The sequence below is a fragment of the Rhinatrema bivittatum genome, chromosome 2 (genome assembly GCF_901001135.1).
Source record: "Rhinatrema bivittatum chromosome 2, aRhiBiv1.1, whole genome shotgun sequence".
In the NCBI taxonomy this organism is placed as follows: Eukaryota; Metazoa; Chordata; class Amphibia; order Gymnophiona; family Rhinatrematidae; genus Rhinatrema; species Rhinatrema bivittatum.
Genome location: NC_042616.1, coordinates 60,857,398 through 60,881,442, shown reverse-complemented (window position 1 = coordinate 60,881,442; position 24,045 = coordinate 60,857,398). Strand labels below are relative to the sequence as shown.

Here is a 24,045-nt window from a genome sequence, read left to right as displayed (position 1 = left end):
GAAGGTAGATGCGGGGAAATTACAGAAGAAAGATAAGACGGAGTGCCTCAATGCAAAGTTTTGAAGGTAAGGCATCCTACTTTGAATTGAATATGAAGGGATACCGGGTGCCAGTGAAGCTCAATCAAAAGGGGAGTTACATGGTCAAATTTGGATTTATTGAAAATGACTATTTTGCATAGGCCCGGCGACGCGCGGATGTCTTGGGGCTTGAAAAAAGGGGCGGTCTGGGGCGGGGCGTGGCCAGAGGCCTCCGTAGGGCCTCTAGGCTGGGGGATCGCGCGCCGGCACTTGGCTGGCGCGCGCAATCTACGCCTGCCCAGAGGCAGGCGCAACTTGCAAAACAAAGGTGGGGGGGGTTTTAGGTTGGGGAAGGGAGGGGAGGAAGGAAAGTTCCCTCCGAGGCCGCTCCGATTTCAGAGCGGCCTCGGAGGGAACAGGGAAAGCCATCGGGGCTCCCCAAGGGCTCGGCGCGCGCAAGGTGCACAAGTGTGCACCCCCTTGCACGTGCCAACCCCGGAGTTTATAACATGCGCGCATGTTATAAAATCAGGCGTAGATTTGTGCGCGCCGGGTTGCACGCACAAATCTACGCCCGCGCGTAGGTACTAAAATCTGCCCCTTTAAGTACATTGTTCAAGAAAGAATTCAAAACCATAGCAGAGAATTATCTTTGATGCCACAATCAAAAAGTCGATTAAGTAAAAGCTGATGGTCAGCTGAATCAAAAGCCGCACTAAGTTCAAGGCATACAAAGGGAGCAGCATGGCATCACCCCTATCTAAGTACAATCCAGTCTCATTAAGCAAAGAGGTAAGTGCTGTATCCATGCTGTGTCCTTTTCTGTAGCCTGACTGCTTGGGATGTAAAACCAGGGTCTTGAAAAGAAATACAGATAATTGAGACTCAACAACTTTTTCAATAACTTTAGCAAGAATGGGGAGATTCAAAACCGGTTGGTAATTCTCTGGGGCTTCAGGATCAAGTTGATTTTTCTTCAACACAGGGCGGATTATGGCAGACTTAAGAGAAACTGGAAGGGTGCAAGTATTAAGACTGATGTTAATAATGTCAGCCAGATATGGCATAAGTCCTAAATCAGGGTGTTTAATTACATCGAAAGGCAGGGGATCTAAGGATGAGGACACTGGGTTAAGTTGCTTAAATAACAAGGAAAGGGCACAGGGAGAGATTTTAAGGAACAAGCTTACTAAAGGGTATAGTGTCTGCTTCATAAGAATTTGGGAACTCCACATTTAACTGGTCCAGACTTATGTCTGATGAGAAAAAAGCTGCTCTAATAATATTTATTTTACGATCAAAAGAAGGGAGATCATGTGAAGCAAATATAATCATATTCTTTGACTGGGTGACTGATGACTTAGACCAGTGGTGAGAAATGGATGTGATATACATAGATTTCAGTAAAGCTTTTGACTCCCTCCCTCACAGAAGGCTCATAAATAAACTAAGAAGCCTAGGGGTGGAGAACAAGATGGTTGACTAGGTTAGAAATTTGTTGACCAAATAAGCAGCATACATAGGGTAGTTGTAAATGGAGTTCAGTCCATGATAAGAGGGCTTTTCAGTGGAGTGCCTCAGAGGTCACTTTTGGGTTGGTTCTGCTCATTATTTCCGTAAGAGGGGTAAGTAGAAAAGTTTGTTTTTTTACAAATGGTACTTAGAGATATAACAGAGTGGAGACTCTTTATGGAATAGACAGGATAAGGGGCAATCTAAGAAAGCTTCAGGAATGGTGAAGGGTTTGCCAGCTAAGATTCAGTGCCAAAAGAGTGTAGCATCATGATAGAAGTAGGGGGGAGATCTCAGGGTCATGGTTAAAAAAAAAAGTACAAAGAGATTCAGAAAATTATTAGGGTGCGTAGATAGAAGCGAGATTTCATCTAATATATTGAGGGCAATTTTCAAAGGGACTTCTGGGTACAAAACACACAGAAGACTTCTTTCTTTAAAAGGATATAAATATACCCACCAAGGTAAAATAGGTGTCTCTGTTTAGCCACTCTGCGGGGTACATTTTCCGAATGTTGGGTTTAGATATGTAACTCCTGAACTTAGGGAGCCAGATCATTTTGAAAATCAACCCAATAGAGGATAAGGATGTCTTGAAGGAAAATCATAGGGTTCAACATTCTTTCCCAACCCACAATTTAGAGCCCTTAGGGTATGTTTTCTATGTTGCAGATTCAGAGACCAATGAAATCAGAAATTTTACAAGGTTTTTGCTTCTCATCATATGATCTGGCTCTGCTCCTCTTCCTCTGTTTTCAGTTGCTTTCTGGTCTCTTGTAGGTAGAGATGTGTGTTCCACACACTTTCTCCCCTTGTGTATTTGCAGCAGTTAAAAAAAACAACTTGGCAGTGTTGTGGCAGCTTTTCTGTATTGACAGGAAGTTTGATTGTCTCTTCTCTGGTTTATAGCAAGAGGTGTGTTTCACTGCTTCCGGCACAGATTGAGGAAACTGGAAAAAAAAAAGATAGCTGTTGTCAGCAGGAATGCAGCTGGAAGCAAAAGCCACTTCCTGCCATTTTCTCCCAGGGATAGTATGCTGAGGAATTTGTTTTGCAAAAGTACATACATTAATAATATATTTCCAAACACTGAACAAAATATACATACAAAAACTAATGCAAGAAAGTTAATATGCATTCATACAAATGGAACACTTTCTAAGTATATTTTCTAATAATATGTCTGATTCTTCCATAATTTATTAGCTTATCACCATAACAAATGCAGATCTGTAGATGTCCAATATTGTATCAAACAGAAGCTTCCCAGTTGTTTATTACAGTCTCCCCTTCAAAGCTTCTGTCCTCCCACTTAAACATCATCTGAATTCTATTTTCCACTTTAAAAATGCAAGACTCACCCATGTTCTCAGAATAATAATAATAATAATAATAATAAAATTACAGAGTGACATAGATTGACTCTATACAGTAACTCCTTGTTAATGGGAACAACCTGAGCCAGTCCTAGTTTTAACTCATTGCATGTACTGAGATGAGGTCCTCTTAGAGAACACTATGGTAAGAGTCCTGAAAGCAAAAAGATTTTTTGATGATAAAATCTTATATTAACCTAAAACACATCATAATCTCACTTCAAAAAATATACAAAATAACAAAAGAATTCCTTAAAAATGAAAAGGATGCATCCATCCATACAACCTCCCACCACCCTATGCACATTTATATGAAGGTCAAAAGTTAAAACACATTATTCAAACTTTCAAAAAACATTTAATTTTAGACTTCAGTTCTCCTAATAATAAACAAAAAAAAATTACATTGGCAAACATCATTCAAAAAAAGTGAGCCAGAAATGAAATCATATCATTTGTACATAACATCACATTCAAAAAGTAAATCATGCATAAAACCTTATCTCTTATTCACACCATATCCCTTAGAATTAACAGTCAAATGCACTTGTTTTATTTATTTAAAATATATTTATTTTCCATTTATAATGAACCAGCTGTGCTAAGCAGATTACACAATAAAAACATGAAACACCAGCTGGCATTTAGAAAAGTTAACATAATCATATAGTACAATACATTTGTGCCCAGAAACTACAAACAGGGAGCACCCAATGACCTTAAACCTGTGTGGAAACAAATGCCTCTTGGAACAACAGAACCTTTAGCTGCTTTCAGAAAATTACAAGATCTTCTAAAGCTTGGATGGATTCAGGCAAGGCCTTCCATAAAGTAGGGCCTTCTACAGAGAAAGCACAATGGCTTGTCTCACTCAAGTGAATATTTTTCACAGATAGAATTGACAATAACTGTTTTCTAAGAGAAAGCAAATTATGGGAAGGATCATGGGAATCCAACAAATTAGCTAGATAAGAAGGCCCAACTAGTCTTTAAAATTAAAACTGGTACATTGAAGCATTTTGAGCTCTGGGGCATAGTGGAACAGTCAATGAAATAGTAACAGTGAGTTTTTGTGTCAAAGCATGATGTCTTTTTCACTGAAAGAATTATTAGAAAGGGAATGGTGAATAAAACGGAAAATATCATAATGCCTCTGTATCGCTCCATGGTGAGACCGCACCTTGAATACTGTGTACAATTCTGGTCGTCGCATCTCAAAAAAGATACAATTGCGATAGAGAAGGTACAGAGAAGGGCGACCAAAATGATAAGGGGAATGGAACAGCTCCCCTATGAGGAAAGACTAAAGAGGTTAGGACTTTTCAGCTTGGAGAAGAGACGGCAGAGGGGGGATATGATAGAGATGTTTAAAATCATGAGAGGTCTAGAACGGGTAGATGTGAATCGGCTATTTACTCTTTCGGATAATAGAAAGACTAAGGAGGAAGTTCTTTTTTACTCAACGCACAATTAAACTCTGGAATTTGTTGCCAGAGGATGTGGTTAGTGCAGTTAGTATAGCTGTGTTTAAAAAAGGATTGGATAAGTTCTTGGAGGAGAAGTCCATTACCTGCTATTAAGTTCACTTAGGGGCGGATTTTAAAACCCCTGCGCGCCGGCGCGCCTATTTTGCATAGGCCGCCGGCGCGCATAAAGCCCCGGGACGCACATAAGTCCCGGGGCTTTCGAAATGGGGAGGGAGGGGGCGTGTCCAGGGGTGTTCCCGAAACGATGCGGCATTTCGGGGGCGTGCCGCGGCGTTTCGGGGGCGTGGCGCCGGCCCGGGGACGTGGTCGAGGCCTCCGGACCACGCCCCCGGGACCGGAGGACAGAGCGGGGCTGCCGGCGACGCGCGCAAAGGTAAGGGGGGGTTTAGATAGGGCCGGGGGGGGTGGGTTAGGTAGGGGAAGGGAGGGGAAGGTGGGGGGAGGGAACAGGCAGGCCGCGCTGGGCTCGGCGCGCGCAGGTTGCACAAATGTGCACCCCCTTGCGCGCGCCGACCCCGGATTTTATAAGATACGCGCGGCTACGCGCGTATCTTATAAAATCTGGTGTACTTTTGTTCGCGCTGGTGGCACGAACAAAAGTACCGGCGCGCGTATTGTTTTAAAATCCGCCCCTTAGAGAATAGCCACTGCCATTAGCAGTGGTAACATGGAATAGACTTAGTTTTTGGGTACTTGCCAGGTTCTTATGGCCTGGATTGGCCACTGTTGGAAACAGGATGCTGGGCTTGATGGACCCTTGGTCTGACCCAGTATGGCATTTTCTTATGTTCTTAAACAACAAGCTTCCTAATGTAAAGTTGAAATCTTAAAAAGCACTCTGACAGTATCAGTGATAACCAGATAAGTGTGTGCCGGTTCAAATTTATTCTTTTTGGCTTTTGGTTTAAATGGGCTCTATTACTTAAAAATCACACGTAACAAGAGCCCATGAGAAAGTTTCATGGCAAAACAAAGGTCCTTTGTCGAGATTATCTGACTAACAATGCACGCGCATGTTATAAAATCGGGGGTCGGCGCACACAAGGGGGTGCATAATTGTGCTCCGAGCCTGCGCCGAGCTGCGCTGCCTTCCCCCGTTCCCTAACACCCTATCTTCCCTTCCCCTACCCCCCCCCCCCCCCCCCACCCTTTTCCCCCTACCTTTTCCTTTTTCTTTCTTTTGTCTCTCACACACATACACACTCCTTCACAATATCCTCATATAGGCTCCCTCTCTCTGGCACCCGCACTCAAACACCCTCCCCCCCCCCCCCCCATTCTCTCTCTCACACCCCCTGCTTACCCTGCCTGGTCTCTCTCACTCTCCTCTTCTCTCTCTCCCACCCTCCTGCTCACCCCCTTCTCTCTGTTTCTCCCCCTCCCCCTGCTCTCTCTCTCTCTCTCATTCACTCCCTCCCCTCCACTCCCTCACACTCCTCCCCCTCTCACACTCCCTCCCCCTCCTCACTCACACACACACACACACACACATATGTCTCTACATACATTCATGCTCACCGGGGCCTTCATCTTTGCTGCAAGTGGAGTGCATCCCGAGGCACGCGGGGGCCTTCATGTTCGCCGCAAATGGCATGTGTGCTCCATTTCCGGCACACCAGGGCTTTCATCTTTGCCGCGAACAACGCACCGGGGGCCTTCTTCTTCATCGTGACTGGCATGCTAGGGGCATTCATCTTCACCGCGAACAGTGCACTCCATTCGTGGCATGCCGGGGTCTCCTCTGCAATTCTGCGCAGGGGGGAATTCTGCACAAATTCTGTGCTTCGCAGTAGCGCAAAAACTCCCCCAGGACTACATTATAGACTATTGCAATAGCTTATATCTGGGGGTCCCATCAGGTACTCTTCGCCCACTCCAGTTGCTCTTAAATTCAACAGCCAGTTTAATCTCAGGCCTGAGAAGGGGCGATCACATTGATTGAGCTCCACTGGCTACCTATTCAGGAGAGGATCAAATATAAAACAGGAAATGTTGATTTTTAAGCTTATAAATGACCATTCATGTGTCTAGGTCAATGCGATTTTAAAATTTTAGCAACCAACCAGAACCTTGCATTCCTTTCAAAGAGGGCTCTTGGAGATTCCCTCCCCACAAAATGCATGATTACACACCACTCGTGAAAGCGCATTTTCAGTTGCTGGACCAACTATTTGGAACTCGTTTCCTATTGAACTTAGACAGTGTGATTCTGTTAAGAGTTTTAGAAAACATCAAAACTTTTCTTTTTATGTTAGCTTATTATTTCATCTGTTATTGACTATTTTATATTATGATGTATTGCTTCTTTATTATTTTAATGTTATTTTTTTTAATGTCTTAAATTTTAGCTTTTTTTATTAGTTAATTTTAAGTCTTCACGATTTTGTATATGCTTTTTTTTTAATTATGTACATTATTTATAAAGGAGATAGAGCTGCTTTTCAACTAGATCAGTGGTTCTCAGCCGGTGAGTTGTGACACACCAGTGTGCCACCAAGCACATGCAGGTGTGTCGCCACACTTCCCAGTCCCCCACTGGTCCAGCTGCTCCCCCTGCCCCAGAGAAATAGGAAGTCATCCTCTGCCTGGGCTTAAAATGCCAATAGCCTGGGCAGAATGAGGCAGGACAGCTGGAGTCAGCGGCACCAGCATGGTCTCTTCTTCCCGCCCCCCCACCCCACCCCCGCAGCCTGAAAGAGGAAGTGGCATGCAGCAGTGGCGCGCACGGAAAGAAGTGACCATAATAGTGCGGGCAGCATCGGCCCAAAGAAGAGAGGTGCGACCCGAAGAAGAGCAGTGAGGCTTGGAGCAAGACAGGAGCAACGTCATCCCCCACGGCTGATGGGACTCCTTTCTTGAGGCCGCGAGGGCTGGAAGTGGAGGAGCCTGCTGCTGCCACTAGGGTTGGAAGTGGAGGAGGCTGCTGCTGCCACTAGGGCTGGAAGTGGAGGAGGCTGCTGCTGCTGCTAGGGTTGGAAGTGGAGGAGCCTGCTGCTGCTGCTAGGGTTGGAAGTGGAGGAGGCTGCTGCTGCTGCTAGGGTTGGAAGTGGAGGAGCCTGCTGCTGCTGCTAGGGTTGGAAGTGGAGGAGGCTGCTGCTGCTGCTAGGGTTGGAAGTGGAGGAGGCTGCTGCTGCTGCTAGGGTTGGAAGTGGAGGAGGCTGCTGCTGCCGCTAGGGTTGGAAGTGGAGGAGGCTGCTGCTGCCGCTAGGGTTGGAAGTGGAGGAGGCTGCTGCTGCCACTAGGGTTGGAAGTGGAGGAGGCTGCTGCTGCTGCTAGGGTTGGAAGTGGAGGAGGCTGCTGCTAGGGTTGGAAGTGGAGGAGCCTGCTGCTGCTGCTAGGGTTGGAAGTGGAGGAGGCTGCTGCTGCAGCTAGTTCAGTAGGGGGAGAGAGAAAGAGTCAGTGAGTGAGCAAGCATATGTGTTTCAGATCCTGTGTGTGTGTGTGTGTGTGTGTGACAGCATGTATGTAAGTGAGTGATTGAGAATCTGTTTGTGTAAGTGTGTGATTGAAAACCTGATTGTGTGAAAGAGAGCCTGTGTGTGATTGAGATCCTTTGTGTGTGAGAGAGATAGCATGAATGTAAGTGTATGATTGAGAACCTGTATGTGTACGTGCAAGAGATCATGTGTATGTATGATTAAGAGCCTGTGTGTATAAGTAAGAGAGAGAGCATGTGTGTCCTTGTGTGATTGAAAGCCGGTATAGGTGAGAGAGCATGTGAATATGTGATTGAGAGCCTGTGTGAGAGAAAGTGACAGCATGTATATAAGTGTGTGATTGAAAGTCTGTGTGTGTGTTAAGTGTGAAAAGACAGACAGCATGTGTGTAAATTTGTGATTAAGAGCCTATAAAAGTGAGAGAGAAAAAGCATGTGTATATGTGCATGATTGAGAGCCTATGTAAGTGAGAGAGAGAGCTTGTGTGTGACTGAGAGAGAGGAGAAAGTTGCAAGCAAACCATCCCTCCTCCTGTGACTTCAAAACAATCTCAGGGCACTTGGATATCAAACATTCCCAGATCTGCCCCAATAATCTCTCAAAAAATATAAAAACATGGGGACATTCCATGTTATTAGTAAGTAGCACATTCAAAACCAATCAGAGAACATTTTTTTTCACTCAATGTGCAATTAAGCTCTGGAATTCATTGCCGGAGGATATGGTTAAGGTAGTTAAGGTAACTTGTTTTAAAAAGATTTGGATAAGTTCCTGGGCCGTGCATGAGCAATGTGTTGGAGGAGTGGACCCTTGGGCCCAGGGGGAATTGACACTGCCTGAGGTAGAAACCTCCTCAGGCCCCCACTGTCGGTAGGTGAGGCTGAACGGGAAGCAGAGGCCAGCTGGAGCTTCGCCAGTACCAGCCTACATTCCCCGCAGGTTCAGCTCTTGGGTACTGGGGCCGGCTGGTCTTAGGTGGGCCTCTGCATGGATGATCCAGGCGGAAACTCGTAGTCAAGTTCAAGCAGGAGGTCAGGGCAGGCAGCGGTTCTCATAGTCAGGTACAAGCAGGAGGTCAGGGCAGGCGGCGATACTTGTAGTCCGTTTCAAGCCAAAGGTCAGAAGGCGGGAGTCCATCTAAGGGTGAGGCAAGCAGTAGGGCAGGAACAAGGCAGGTGAGGGTACAGGAGAGCCGGAATGCTGGAAAATAGGAATGCAGCTCAGGTAGAGTGAGGAGACCTGTTGCCAAGGAAAACTCTGACTGTCATCAGGTGGGCCTGTGGGAGGTTTCCCGCCGCGGGCCCTTTAAGACTGTAAGAGTGCCGCGAGTGCGCGCCTAGGGGAGCACCCATCCAGGAGGAGCAGAGGTGGAGGCGCAGCGGCACGCGAGGGGAAGCTCGGCTCTGGAGAGGCTGCCAACCCTGCAGGAGCGTTGGGTGTAGGCAAGGCTGTGCAGCGTCGGTGGCGGCTTCCCACCGTGATCAGAGAGCCCGGGCCTGCTTTAGAGGCCCGGTGTCAGAGGGTGAGGGAAGCCGGCTGCAGCCTACCACACTAGGCAAGCATAACACGCTTGCATATTTTAAAAGCTGCAGATTACGCTCTTATGTGTGTGTGTGTGCGAGTAAAAGAAAAAGGGGTCACATTAGGGCATGTTGGTGGTGTTCGGGGCAGGGCCAAACGTTATGGGGTAGATTTTCAAACAAGGCGCGTTCGTGTACTTTTGCTGGCGCATCAGGCGCTAGCAAAAGTACACGGGATTTTAGTAGATACGCGCGTAGTCGCGCATATCCGCTAAAATCCTGGATCGGCGCGCGCAAGGCTATCGATTACGAATAGCCGGCGCGCGCCGAGCCGCGCAGCCTACCCCCGTTCCCTCCAAGGCCGCTCCGAAATCGGAGCGGCCTTGGAGGGAATCCTCTAACGCCCTCCCCTCACCTTCCCCTCCCTTCCTCTACCTAACCCACCCCCCCGGCCCTGTCTAAACCCCCCCCCTTACCTTTGTCGGGGGATTTACGCCTCCCGGAGGGAGACGTAAATCCCCGCGCGCCAGCGGGCCCCTAGCGCGCCGGGACGTGACCTGGGGGCGGGTACGGAGGGCGCGGCCACGCCCCCGGACCGCCCCGGGCCGTAACCATGCCCCCGGACCCGCCCCCAAAACGCTGCCGACACGCCCCGAAAACGGCGCGGCGCTCGGCCCCGCCCCCGACACGCCCCCCTCCGAAAACCCCGGGACTTACGCGAGTCCCGGGGCTCTGCGTGCGCCGGTAGGCCTATGTAAAATAGGCTCACCGGCGCGCAGGGCCCTGCTCGCCTAAATCCGCCCGGATTTGGGCGGATTTAGGCGAGCAGGGCTCTTAAAATCCGCCCCTATGTGCGTAAATTTGTATTTTAAATCTGGTGGCCGCAGTGCACGGTGGCTTATTAGCCGCATATATTTACTGCTGCTCCTGATGAGGTATAAGTCTGCAGAAATCTCTTTTAGGTCTAACATAACAGGGTGAGGGTCTGGGTATGGATGACTTTGAGTTAGACTGGGCAAACTGGTGGACTTATTGGTAAAACTGGGAATGTGAACATATTACCCCTGTACTGATTTCCTTACATTGGCTTCCGGTATCATTCCGCGTCCAATACAAGGTAGCATGTATTTTGCATAAAATAATCTATGGAGATAATATAGAATGGCTTAACTATTCTATACATTTACACGTCCCACAAAGGGACCTAAGATCCAGTAACAAGGGACTTCTATCTGTCCCAACGATTAAATCAGCAAGACTTAGCGAAGTTCGGGATAGAATCTTATCTATTGCTGGTCCCAAGTTATGGAACACATTACCATCTAATTTAAGATTGCAAGTAGATATTAAAAAATTTAAAGCAGAACTAAAGACGTGGCTTTTTACACGCGCATACACAGAGGCATGAGAAGATACGATCAAGCCTAATCCTATTCTTTAATTTGTTATTTAGTTGCTTTTAGTACCTTAGTATTTTATGAATTTTCTGTATATTATTTTAAGATATATTAATGTTTTTATTATTTTATGATTTAATGGTTTTGATATAAATTGTATCTGATTATTATATTTTATTGTATTTTATGTTAAATGTACACCATTGTGATGGTCTTTTAGACTGATGTAACAGTATAGAAAACCTAAATAAACTATAAACTATAAACTATGCAAGCATATTTTTAAATGCGCTTACTGGAGCGTGTTAAAGCCAACAAAGTCCTAAGAAAGATATGCAAATTACGTTTGCTCGAGTAACCACTTAAAATTAGGCATTTAACATTTTTATAGTCAGCGCTTTACAAACAACAAAACACAAGATACATTTCCTGCTTAATAGAGCTTACAGTCCAATCAAGACAAACTTATAGGTCAATGGACAATTGTTAAAATTAGTTAATGATATTAAAAACACAGGCTTAAGACTTAAAAGCAGCTTCAAAAAGGTGCTTTTTAGATGGAGATTTAAACAAGGGTGAAAGAGGAAGCATGGCGCATCAGCTCAGGAAGTCTCTTTCAAGTACATGCTGCGGCAGGTGGAAAGCATGGAGTTGGGAATTGGCTGTATAGGAGAAGGGCATAGATATCAGTGACTTGACTGATGAGCAGAATGCACGAGGAAGGGTGTAGAGAGAATGAAGAGAAAAGATATAATGAGAAGCTACAGAGTGAAGGCTCTTGTAGGTGAGTAAGAGGAACTTGAACTGTATGCGGGAACGGATAGGGAGGCAATGCAGTGACTTCAGAAGAGGGGTTATATGGGAGTAGTGACTTTGGCAGAAAATAAGTCATGCAGCTGAATTTGGGAAAGATTATAGTGGAGAGAAATGTCTTGCTGGGAGACCTGTGAGGAGCAGGTTACAATAGTCTAAGTGGGAAGAGATGAGAAAGTGGATAAGCGTTCTGGTAGTGTGCTGAGAAAAAAAAGGGATCGATTTTGGCAATGTTATAGAGAGAGAAATGGCACATTATAGCAGAATTTTTGGACATGTGTAGAGAGAGAGAGGAGTCGAAGACGATCCTAGGTTTCAGGCTGAGGGGACTGGGAGGATGACAATGTTATCCACAGAAATAGGGAAAGGAGGAAGATGAGAGGTGGACTTGGGGGGGGGGGGTAAGATAAGGAGTTCAGTCTTAGCCATGTTGAGTTACTACTACTGGGTACTGGGCTTGATGGACCCTCAGTCTAATCCAGTATGGCTGTTCTTAGATTTGGGAAATCCAGTGCTTATGAGCAAGAAGGATTGGACATATTCTTTGGGATCCTTCTGGGTACTTGTGACCTGGATTGGCCACTGTTGGAAATAGGATGCTGGACTTGATGGACTTTTAGTCTGACTCAGTATGGCATTTCTTATGTTCTTAAATTTGACTGTCCTATTTTGCTGATATAAATCAATATTCTCTTTGTTTTTGGCTTTTTTTTGCAGACCATAAATGTTCACATCAAAAAAGATACCAAGTTTACAGTTGTCAACAACCAAAGATCTGACTGGAGCTTTAAAATGGATGGATTTCTCCACAATACATCACAGGATGCTGTTTATGATATAGTTGCAAGGCCTGTGATATCTAAGGCTCTGGATGGCTACAATGGTAATTTTATTGACTAATTGTTATGGCTGTATTGTCTGTCCATAAACCAGAAGCATCATTTGGTGAATGTTGTTCAGACAGTAGTACTGAGCCTTCAAATAACATTGCACTGAATCATTTCTCCCCTCTTTAAAGAAGCAGCTCCTCTTACTTAAGATACAATTTAAATTTGCTGAGTAGGGATTGTTTCTATCAAAGCTATTCTATTTTAGAAAAACACGAGTGTCACAGGTATGTTTTGAAGAATACTCAACTTGAGAAGTGCCATGTTTGGCAGTTTGGCTGAGCTTCCCTGAAAAAGCTGAGAAGGCAAAACATGGGCAATGTAGGAGAACTGTAAAGTCAAAGGGATTGTTTTGTTTCCATAGGAGACCTAATAAAACTTTTTTCTTGAGCTGTATAGCTTTATATATTATTTTAATTGATCTATACTGCTATAATATCTCTGGACCACCTTTTCTTTTTTTTCAATTAACAGTTTTTATTAAAGATATCTGTACAGTAACAAGGAATACAAATACCTTCCAATAGCCATCAGGTATAGGCATCAATATTATACAAAGTGTTAAGCAAATCCCATTCCTCCTCCCACCACCCACCACCCACTGAAGACGAGAGAGAAAGGCTCCGTTCTAGACATTGGGGAAGAAAGTAAACGTGTACAAATGTGAATCCCAGGTTATAAAGGTTGAAAGAGATATGGAAGATGCAGACAACATTTCTCCTGAAGCTTCCCAAATATTAAACCATAAGCTAATCATGCCTTGGAGCTATCCCAGTATGTATTATTAACTTTCCACAATAAGTAGAGTGCTTGAATTTTCTCAGTTCTCACAGGACAAGCAGGTTGGTAGTCCTCACATATGGGTGACATCACAGGATGGAGCCCTGTATGGAAAACTTTTGTGTCAAAGTTTCTACAAAGCTTTGACTGACATAGCACACTGAGTGCACTGAGCATGCAATTATCCCTGTAAACCACAGGTGTCTCCCTCAGTCTTCTTTTTTCCGCTCTGCAGTACTATGCCCTGTTTTTTTTTTTGGTCGGTTCCTGTCACCTCCCTGGCCTGCCAACCGACTGCGGCCTTCCCTCTCCCTATGTTTCAGTTAGCCACACATAGCCTGCGAGTGTCCCTCTGTGACACTGTGCCTGGTTATTAGCGCTAGTTGGACAGGGACTTCATGGTTTCTGTTGCCGCCAGGGCCCCTGTCAAGTTCAGGTCCTTCGATTTCCTCTGTACCCTCGCGCAGTCGATGCCCCCATCGCTACCTTCGGTACCCCTTTTTAGACCGTCCTGGATTCTTCGATGCCATCGGTACCCCTCCCCCTCGCTGTACACTGATGCCATCGGTCCCTGCATCGTTCTATCAGTGCCATCCATGTTTTTCATCCATGGCACTGATTTTTCCTTGGGTTTCATCGGTGCCATCATCACCCGGATGGATGCCATCGACCCATACTTTTGTGTCGTCAGTGCCATCCATGCCCGGGTTGATGCCATCGTCACCCAGGGCACTTTCATCAATGCCAGGGTCATTTGCATCGATGCCATTGTTTATTTTATCAATGTCATCGATGCCCAGGATATTTCCATCGATGCCATTGTCCATGAAATTGATGCCAGGTCGATTCCATCAATGGGCATCGATGCCAGGGTCGATTCCACCGGTGGCATCGATGCCAATGTCGATTCCATCGATGTCATCCATGCCAACATCAATTCCATCGGTGCCCATGTCGGTGCCATCGATGCCCATGTCATGGCATCGATGCCATTGGTGCCCGAGTCGATCCAATCTATGCCGTCAACATCTGTGGCCATGCCGTCGATGCCCGTGGCCATGCCACCGATGCCGTCGGCGCCCGCCTCCATACATCGATGCCCTCGACGCCCATGTCGTTTCCATCGGTGTCTTCGATGTTCCTATCAATGCAGTCATCGACTCCATCGATGCTGGTATCATTTTTCCGATGCCAATGATGTTTTTTTGATTATTCGATGCCACATCGTTTTCATAGATACCTACGCCGATGCTATCAATGCTTCCGTCACTGTCATCAGTGCTCTGCCCGGGTCATCGACGTTTTTTCATATATATTTTTGACGATACCCTCGAGGCCGCTGAGGCCGCCATTGACATCGTCAATACTGACATAGCAGCTCCACGTAATGCCCTCACCCTAACACAGTACTCCATGCTTTGGGTTCTTATTAAATCCCCGTATTAGCCTACGACACTACATAGTGCCAGGAGCAGTGCAGGCATGCTGACAGTCTGTCATCAGTCACCATCCAAGACAGCGAGGGCATCCATCTTGGCGCTGGGGAAAGACCGGGCTGAGCACTGTGGCACGCATCGTCACTGACACGGTGACCGTCCGCCACCGACGCCATCCAGCACATAGGTGTTATCCTTCTCAGTGCTAGAGAACGCCCAGGCCGAGCAACATCACCACTGCCATCGCCACTGTTCCGCACAGTGCTCCAGAAACACTGGAACGAGTTCCAAAGAATTCTGCACTGGCGTCACGAGACATCGAGCCGCTGCGACGAGGGCCGGGTTCACGAGCTGTTAGTTGGCTCCCCTGTTCCCGAGGCGTGCCCCACCGACACCCGTGTGGGATTGTGGCCCTCCACAAAATTACTGTGGTAGCGCCAGCCACGCTCAGCCTGTCTCCTCTATACCTGCGCTACCATACCAGGCATCAGAGTTGAGATGGGTGTCTATGGCCAACAGGCCACCCCTTGATAACTCCTGAAATCCACGGAGCCAGCAATCTTCACCGGCTCGTCCTTCGGCGATCCACGTTGGATGGTAAGTACGTGCTTTTGTGGCATTTCCATTGAGATGTGTTCTCTAATTTGGGCCACATGGTCATGTACCTTTCAAGAACTGTATTAGTGTCACATATCACTATGCAAGCTATGTCAGCCACAATACCAAGAGAACCTCTCTATCATCTCTTTGGGATTGCTTCAGGACATCCTTCCATTTTCAGCAACTGGGCTCTGTACTGATTAATACTCTGGCTTCTGGTTCGTAATTCAGAACCAAAGTTCCAGATGCATTCACTGATCTGCTAAACATGAGATCCAGCAAATACTACCTCAAGTGCAAGTCCACCTCGAAGCCTGACAACAGGTCTTGATATCTCCTTGTACAGCACACAGAAATGCGGGTAAGACTCTACCGCTCATGCTCCCGTAGGAGGTTACATGATATCCAGATTACATCAGCCCCTCCAGTTGGACACCTCCTGGTCTCCCAACTGGCCAGATATCAGAGCGGCCACCCCACTTTGTACCAAGGTTCCCGGTACACTCCCCCAGACGCTACAAAGCGCAGGGGGGTGGGGGTGGGGAGTTTTAATTACACTATTCTTTCTTTCAACAGAAAGTAGTTACTCTACGCCCATCCTGGACCTCAGAAATATCAACTTTCTTCAGAAGGCACAGATAAAATGGTATCTCTCGTCACCATGCTTCCATATCGCAGTAAGTATATTACCTCTAATCTTTCTATGTGCTTCATGGTGAGTCAACAATATTACAATCCCAAGCTCTGCCAGTTGCACCAGCTTCGGCAACTGGGGTATTTCATTGAATCGCTATCGGTGACTGCTGTTTCTCTACGGAGTGCAACATCATTCATGCTTTTCCTTGCATGGACAGCTGCATAACCACAGTCAGTCCACGCAAGGAGCTCTAACTTCTTCATGACTCAATATAAATTTACTACCTGGGATTACTGTCACCGCCATAAATCCCTTATATAACACTTCTGGACACCACAGTCACAATGACCTTCCTGTCCAGCAACTGCGCAGACATTCTAATAAATTCCTACATGTCCCTGCGTGCATATTCCACAACCTCAGCCCCTCAATTCTTCATTTTCGGGCTATGGGGTTTTTTCACTATGCACTTTCCTCATAGATCCAAAACTGCTATGGGTTAGATTCAGTGAAATTCCATTATCAATTGGTCTAAGCTTTCATCCCTCATCTATATTACAGATCTAGAACCAAAACCTAGTCTGATCCTGCTCATGCTCGCATTTACTCAGGGTTGTAAGTTTGACCTAAAATCTTCTCAACCCAATATGCGTCTATTCTGCTCCAGGCACAGTTTTACATAAACCTCTTGGAGCTTGTAGCCATGAGTTATACCCTTATGCCTTCCAATACTGCCTCTGCAACAAATCTTTGTGCATACAGACAGACAGCATAAGGACAATGTGCTTTCCAACACACAAGCACGCAAAACATCTTAGCTGCTTTGCAAGGAAGCTGCGCAGCTCTACCCTTGCTCACTCTACGCATCCTCGGGCCACTTATCTAAGAGACTTACTGAACGCACTAACAGACCTTCTCCGTATAGGTTCCATCCTCTCGAATGGTCTCGGACTACATGTGTGGCGAGAAAAATCTTCTGGTGCTGAGGTCAACTGAACTTGCCCTCTGTGTCCGAATCGAACCATACGGTGCACAGATTCTTCTCCCTACACATGTTTCCAATGCGTTCCCATAGACGCCTTTCTTCCATCAAGGGCCTCTTAAGTGTTTCTCTTCCGCTGCCTCTCATAGCCAGCTCTGTTCTAATTCTGAACCGGGACGGGGTTCACTGTTCCTCAGACCCACATCCTGGCCGAGACCAGTATGCTTCCCAAACTTCTCAATCTATCACACCAGTAACCAATTCGCCTTCTCACAATCAGTCACAAATCGTAGACTCACTGATGTTCTCAAGTACTGGTAGCATCACAAAACCTTCCATACATAAATCCTGCCATTCAAAATGGCATGATTTACCACATGACGCATACAAAAGGGTATTACCCTTTTTCTTTTTTCTACACCACTCTTTTCTCTTGCTCCCTCAGATTCTGCTCCCCAGACATCCTCCACATAGGTACACCTCTGTTCCATGGTAAGCTGACTCAGAAGGGGTTTACCTATTAACGGTAAACCCCTTCTGAGTCAGCTTACCATGGATTATCCACTGATCAAGCCGCCTCTATTTTCACTAGTCACAGAATGGAACCTATATTTTGTGCTTATAAGTCTCATAGTTCTCCGTTCGAGCCTTTCCATTCCTCTCATTTCACGGTATGACATGGGAAATTCTTTCCCTCATAAATGTCATTTCAGCCAAGAGGGTCAGTGAGTTACACAACTTGTTACATACTCATTAGACCCTGTGTTCCTCCGTGACCGAGTGGTTTTACGTATTCAACTTCATATCCTTCTTAACGTAGACGTTGCATCTCACCTTACTCAGAACATACTGTGCCCATTTTTCCCAACACCTCTCTCTCTCATCAAAGCGAGAGGGTTTTTTCCACTCCTTGGACTGTAATAGTGTACTTGCTTCTATCTAGATCGCACTACACTCCATAGGAATTCCACCTAACTCTTTCCTCTGTGGCAAGAGTCAACCTGTGAGTTCCACTGGGCAAACAGACCTATTCCTCCTAATTGACGGTCTGTATCTCTTTTCCTACCAACAAGCAGGCATTTCACTACAACACTGTGTGTAACCACACTCTGTTGCGTCTGTCTCCGCCTCAATAGCTTCCCCTTGGCCGCTGCTGCTTGTACATATTTATCAGGCTGCAACCTGGAGCTCTCTCCATACCTTTGCAGCCCATTATTGCTTGGATACGACTAGCCAGCATGCTCCATGTTTGGCCAGTCCGTCTACTCTTATTCTTTTCGGTTTAACTACCCAACATCCTTCCACCAACCCGTTACGGGTTTCAGGATGCCCTCCGTTCCAAATTCCACCCCCGACATTGCGCCTTGTGCGCGTCTTGGGTGCATTTGGTGCACTCTCGGGCATCCTCAGCTCGGTACTCGCCCATATGTGAGGACTACCATCCTGCTTGTCCTGTGAGAAATCAAGTGTTGCTTACCTGTAACAGGTGTTCTCACAGGACAGCAGGATGTTAGTCCTCACGAAACCCACCCGCCACCCTACGGAGTTGGGTCCTATACGTTTTTACTTTTATTTTAGTTTCGCTTGCGCTTTTAGCTATAAGACGAGACCGAGGGAGACACCTGTGGTCACAGGGATAATAGCAGGCTGAGCATGCTCAGTGCACTCAGTGTGCCAGTGTCAGTCAAAGCTTTATAGAAACTTTGACAGAAAAGTTTTCCATACAGGGCTCCATCCTGTGATGTCACCCATATGTGAGGACTAACATGTTGTAACTTGTTGTAACTTGTTACAGGTAAGCAACCTTTGCTATCTGCCGAAATAGCAGCAACATCTTTTTAGGTCTCCATGGTTCCTCCAGTACTTTGTATGTTGTTCTATACCCTGATAGTGTTCTATACCTACTGAAGGTAATTTTCCAAGACATTTCTGTTGTTAAAACAGTGCTTTACCCATGGAAATGGTTTGTTATAAAAGTTCCCATCTGATATTCAGAAACACTTACATGCAAAGGCCCTGTTTTTTGAAAATGTCTTGATACAAATTAACAGGTGTAATTGTGTGTGAGTAGTTTTAGTGGGCTAGTCTTCAAATTAAACATATACACAGAATTTAGTTTTGAAAATTGGTGTAACATGTGCACCTATTTGCCATCTTTCTTATGCAGGCTGTTACAAAATTATCTCCAATCTGTATCATTTTTATTGTTGTAAGTGTTGAGAATGCTTCTCTAGTTTAACAAGCAAGTGTGTCAATAGTTTAGTAATAGAGGATTGACTCGTAGTTGAGATAGCACCAGCAGTTATTATGTGGGCTTAAGTTAATTTGGCACTAAGCCTCAGGGAAGGATCCAGGCAACCTGTCAGCAGGCAGAATGTCATTTTTACAGATGGCCATATGTGTAGGAAGCTGAGGGACTATGTGTGGTCATTATATGCTATTTCCAAGGGTAAAAATTCCAGTCAGAAACATTCTAACTTTTGTCCATCCACAGATTACAATCATAATATCGGAGTCTTTAACCTGGAATTCAAGATCGAGGCTTACAACCGTATTTGTATATAAACATTTGACTCTGAAATATTTCTAGGTACTATAATGTGCTACGGACAGACAGGAGCTGGAAAAACGTACACTATTACAGGCGCAACTGAAAGCTATGATCATCGAGGAATCATTCCCAGAGCTTTACAACAGGTACCATAAACCCTAAGTGGAAATCAAATTGTAAATTTGTAAACAGGTTGAGAATATTCTCTAGGTTTGTCATAACGATGGCTCTCTGTTCCACGAACTAAGCGTCTTTGCTCCTAGCTATAGCACATCAAGTTTCTTTGCAATCATCTTCAATCTATTCATAACTGCATATGCCAATCATTAGAAATCACAAAACGTTGGTCAACCAGTGAGAGGGCTCTGTTGACTATATGTTCTGTGTCAGCTAAGAAAATATCTTAATCACTGTAGAGACTTCATGTGACTTGGTTGGTTAAAAACTAGTCACATGATAAATACCAGTTTTTGAAGAATGGAGATACCTGATTCTTGCAGATTGGGTCAGAGCTGACTGAAAAAGATAATGACTACTGGTCTACAGGATAACAGCAGTCACCTTTCTTTGGAGCATTTGATAGTCCTCTTCACATGCAAGGACTGGGAGATGTGGTTTCTTTCACTGTGCAAGTGAAAGAAAAAAATCCAAAAACATTTCACCATAAATATTTAAAAATAATGCTATATAGGGTGTGGGTGTGTGTGTGTGTACGAGAGAGAGGGAGTGTGTGTGTGTGTGTATGTGTTTGTACACTAAGTTACCTCTCGTAGATCACTTAACATGCTTCTGTAGTAGCGCAAAATTCCCCCAGGACTACATTATAGACTATTGCAATAGCTTATATCTAGGGGTCCCATCGGCGATCCACGACGGATAGTAAGCATTCCCATTCCAGTTCCTGATTCCTGTTCCAGTTCCTTGCTCCTCCTGGTCATCCTAGGAGATTTCAGTCTACATGTTGATGCCTCTCCCCTAACCCCAAAATGTTCCTTATTTTTACATATCCTTCACTGCAATCTATAATAGTAATTCACAAGATATAGGTATGTGATAGCTTCTGAAATAGAAGAGCATCTGTGTAGGGTTTTAGGAACATAGGCCCTCGTGGAGCGAGTACCGGTTCCTATCTGTAATTTGAAATAGTAGTGCACCAGATATAGGTATGCAATAGCTTCTGAGATAGAAGAGAGTTGAGAAGGATTTTAGGAACATGGGCCCTCATGGAGCGAGTACCGGTTCCTATCTGCAATCTGCAATAATGACGCACGATCTCCGTACCTGCGATATCATCTTAGACAGAAGGGAGTCTTCGGAGATTAAGAACATAGGCCTTCGTGGAGCGAGTACCGGTTCCTATCTGTAATAGAACTCACTGTGTTCATGTCTGCGATCGCTTCCAGGTAGTAAGGAGTCTTCTGAGCATTCAGGGACGTAGGCCTCAAGGAGTGAGTACCGGATCCCATCTTAGCAATCTGAAATCAAGAAGAGAGAAGAGCGGGGCCCCCGAGGAGCGGGTACCCCTAGGTAAGTTTGTAGAGGCTTGCAAGTAGCGTGGACTGCCGAAGCAAGTCCTATGGAGTCCTTGCTAACTTGGTTCGTAGATACAAGTAGCGTGGACTGCTGAAGCAAGTCCAATTGGAGTCCTTGCTAACTCAATTCGTAGTAGCAAACAAAGACCTTTTAAGCTGGAAGCGGATGATGTCACTACGGAGGGACGCCCCCGAGGTTCACGCCCTTGCAGGTATAAACTCTGGAGTGCGCGCGCGCGCCCTTACGTCATCAAGAACATAGTGGATCCGCAACATCAGGCCAGCCTGGGGATTCCAGGAACGTAGAGGCGAGAAGAAGCCGCGGAAGCAGCTGTCCGTCAGACCCGAAGAGAGTCGCCACTAAGGTAGAGAGAGTGGAGCGAAGGTGAGAACAGGCACGAACGCAACAAGGAACCACGACAACTTCCTGTCGAGGCCCCTTTAAATCTTATCTTCAGCCGCACGCGTGGCTCTAAGTCAGCCAGAAGGGGGAGGCGTCATCCTGGCTGTGCAGGGTCCTGCGGCTGGCCTCAGCAGCGGCCATGGCCACGAGGAGAGCGCCGAAGGAGGCTGCCTGCTCCTGCAGGAGCCTCAGGGCCAACCCGACGCTGCGGGTGAGTACTTGGTCCCGGCCGCGGACCGCCGCAGCCAGCAGCCATGACAGTTGGCCCCAGTCGTGACCTTGCCGCAGCCGACGGCCATAACATCACCTCCACAGCAACATAGTAAATGATGGCAGATAAAGACCAAAATGGCCCATCTAGTCTGCCTACAGCGATTTTATATGCATCTTCCCAAAGTAGATTAAATTGCTACATGTAACTCACCCCCGATCTCTCCAGAAACACCTGTCTCTTCCTAGGAGAGTGGCCAGGGATTCTATTTTTTCTTTATTTATTTAAAATAGTTTACATACCATTTATAATTGTAACGTCTCTCACTCTGGCCTGAAGCCTTCCTCAACTCCGGTACAGCAGGCCATTGAGAAGACACTGATCCATCTTCATGCCATTCCAGTGGATCTCCTGCCCTGTATGCTGCCGGGGGAATCACGGCTGTGACACGACCCATGATCCTCAGGATGGACCTCCTACACCATGATCCCAGAAAACACCATGGAAGCCGATCCAACATAGCAGCAATGCAACCAGAACAAAATTAGATCAGTGTCAGGAAATACATTAATTAAAGGTAAAAACCAATGCTCGGGTGTCAGGAAATACTTTAATTTAAGGTGAAAATCTCCTACACCATGGAAAGATCTCATTTTCTGTCCTCAGGTGCTCTATCAGCCCTCTAGTCCTGGAATTATCCTGGCTCCAGCAACAGGAGAAGGGTGACCAAAATGATAAAGGGGATGGAACAGCTTCCCTATGAGGAAAGACTAAAGAGGTTAGGATTGTTCAGCTTGGAGAAGAGACGGCAGAGGGGGGATATGATAGAGGTGTTTAAAATCATGAGAGGTCTAGAACGGGTAAATGGGAATTGGTTATTTACTTTTTTGGATACTAGAAGGAGTAGGTGGCACTCCATGAAGTTAGCATGTGGCACATTTAAAACTAATCGGAGAAAGTTCTTTTTCACTCAACGCACAATTAAACTCTGGAATTTGTTGCCAGGGAATGTGGTTAATGCAGTTAGTGTAGCTGGGTTTAAAAAAGGATTGGATAAGTTCTTGGAGGAGAAGTCCATTACCTGCTATTAATTAGGTTGACTTAGAAAATAGCCACTGCTATTACTAGCAACAGTAACATGGGATAGACTTAGTTTTTGGGTACTTGCCAGGTTCTTATGGCCTGGACTGGCCACTGTTGGAGACAGGATGCTGGGCTTGATGGACCCTTGGTCTGACCCAGTATGGCATGTTCTTATGGATCTACACAGGACATCCAATCATGGAGCTCATGCTGCCTACACCATTGCCTCAATCCAGTTCTCCCTACTCTGTCGTGCAGTCTCGAATCTCGCAATACCATCCGGTCTCCCTCCTGTGTGGCTTTCCATGACATATTCAGCAAAAAACAAACTGAGGTCCTTTCCCCGCTTTGACTTATGACTGCCCTATTGACCTCCAGCCAGGGAAAGTACTGCCATTGTACCTGAAGATTGGAGGATAGCAAATGTAACCCCAATATTTAAAAAGGGCTCCAGGGGCGATCCGGGAAACTACAGACCGGTTAGCCTGACTTCAGTGCCAGGAAAAATAGTGGAAAGTGTTCTAAACATCAAAATCACAGAACATATAGAAAGACATGCTTTAATGGAACAAAGTCAGCATGGCTTTACCCAGGGCAAGTCTTGCCTCACAAATCTGCTTCACTTTTTTGAAGGAGTTAATAAACATGTGGATAAAGGTGAACCGGTAGATATAGTATACTTGGATTTTCAGAAGGCATTTGACAAAGTTCCTCATGAGAGGCTTCTAGGAAAAGTAAAAAGTCATGGGATAGGTGGTGATGTCCTTTCGTGGATTGCAAACTGGCTAAAAGACAGGAAACAGAGAGTAGGATTAAATGGGCAATTTTCTCAGTGGAAGGGAGCGGACAGTGGAGTGCCTCAGGGATCTGTATTGGGACCCTTACTGTTCAATATATTTATAAATGATCTGGAAAGAAATACGACGAGTGAGATAATCAAATTTGCAGATGACACAAAATTGTTCAGAGTAGTTAAATCACAAGCAGATTGTGATAAATTGCAGGAAGACCTTGTGAGACTGGAAAATTGGGCATCCAAATGGCAGATGAAATTTAATGTGGATAAGTACAAGGTGATGCATATAGGGAAAAATAACCCATGCTATAATTACACAATGTTGGGTTCCATATTAGGTGCTACAACCCAAGAAAGAGATCTAGGTGTCATAGTGGATAACACATTGAAATCGTCGGTGCAGTGTGCTGCGGCAGTCAAAAAAGCAAACAGAATGTTGGGAATTATTAGAAAATGAATGATGAATAAAACGGAAAATGTCATAATGCCTCTGTATCGCTCCATGGTGAGACCGCACCTTAAATACTGTGTACAATTCTGGTCGCCGCATCTCAAAAAAGATATAATTGCGATGGAGAAGGTAC

The 24,045-nt window shown here is 45.7% G+C and overlaps 1 protein-coding gene across 5 annotated transcripts in view; it reads left to right on the top strand.

Moving 5' to 3' along the window:
• KIF9 (kinesin family member 9) overlaps nucleotides 1-24,045 on the top strand; it is a 252,053-nt gene that overhangs the window by 46,885 nt on the left and 181,123 nt on the right. For all 5 annotated transcript variants that reach the window (XM_029588252.1, XM_029588254.1, XM_029588251.1 and 2 more), the window contains exons 3-4: nucleotides 12,281-12,446; nucleotides 19,476-19,582. In XM_029588252.1, the coding sequence (XP_029444112.1) occupies nucleotides 12,281-12,446; nucleotides 19,476-19,582 (273 nt within the window). The remainder of the gene's footprint in view (nucleotides 1-12,280; nucleotides 12,447-19,475; nucleotides 19,583-24,045) is intronic.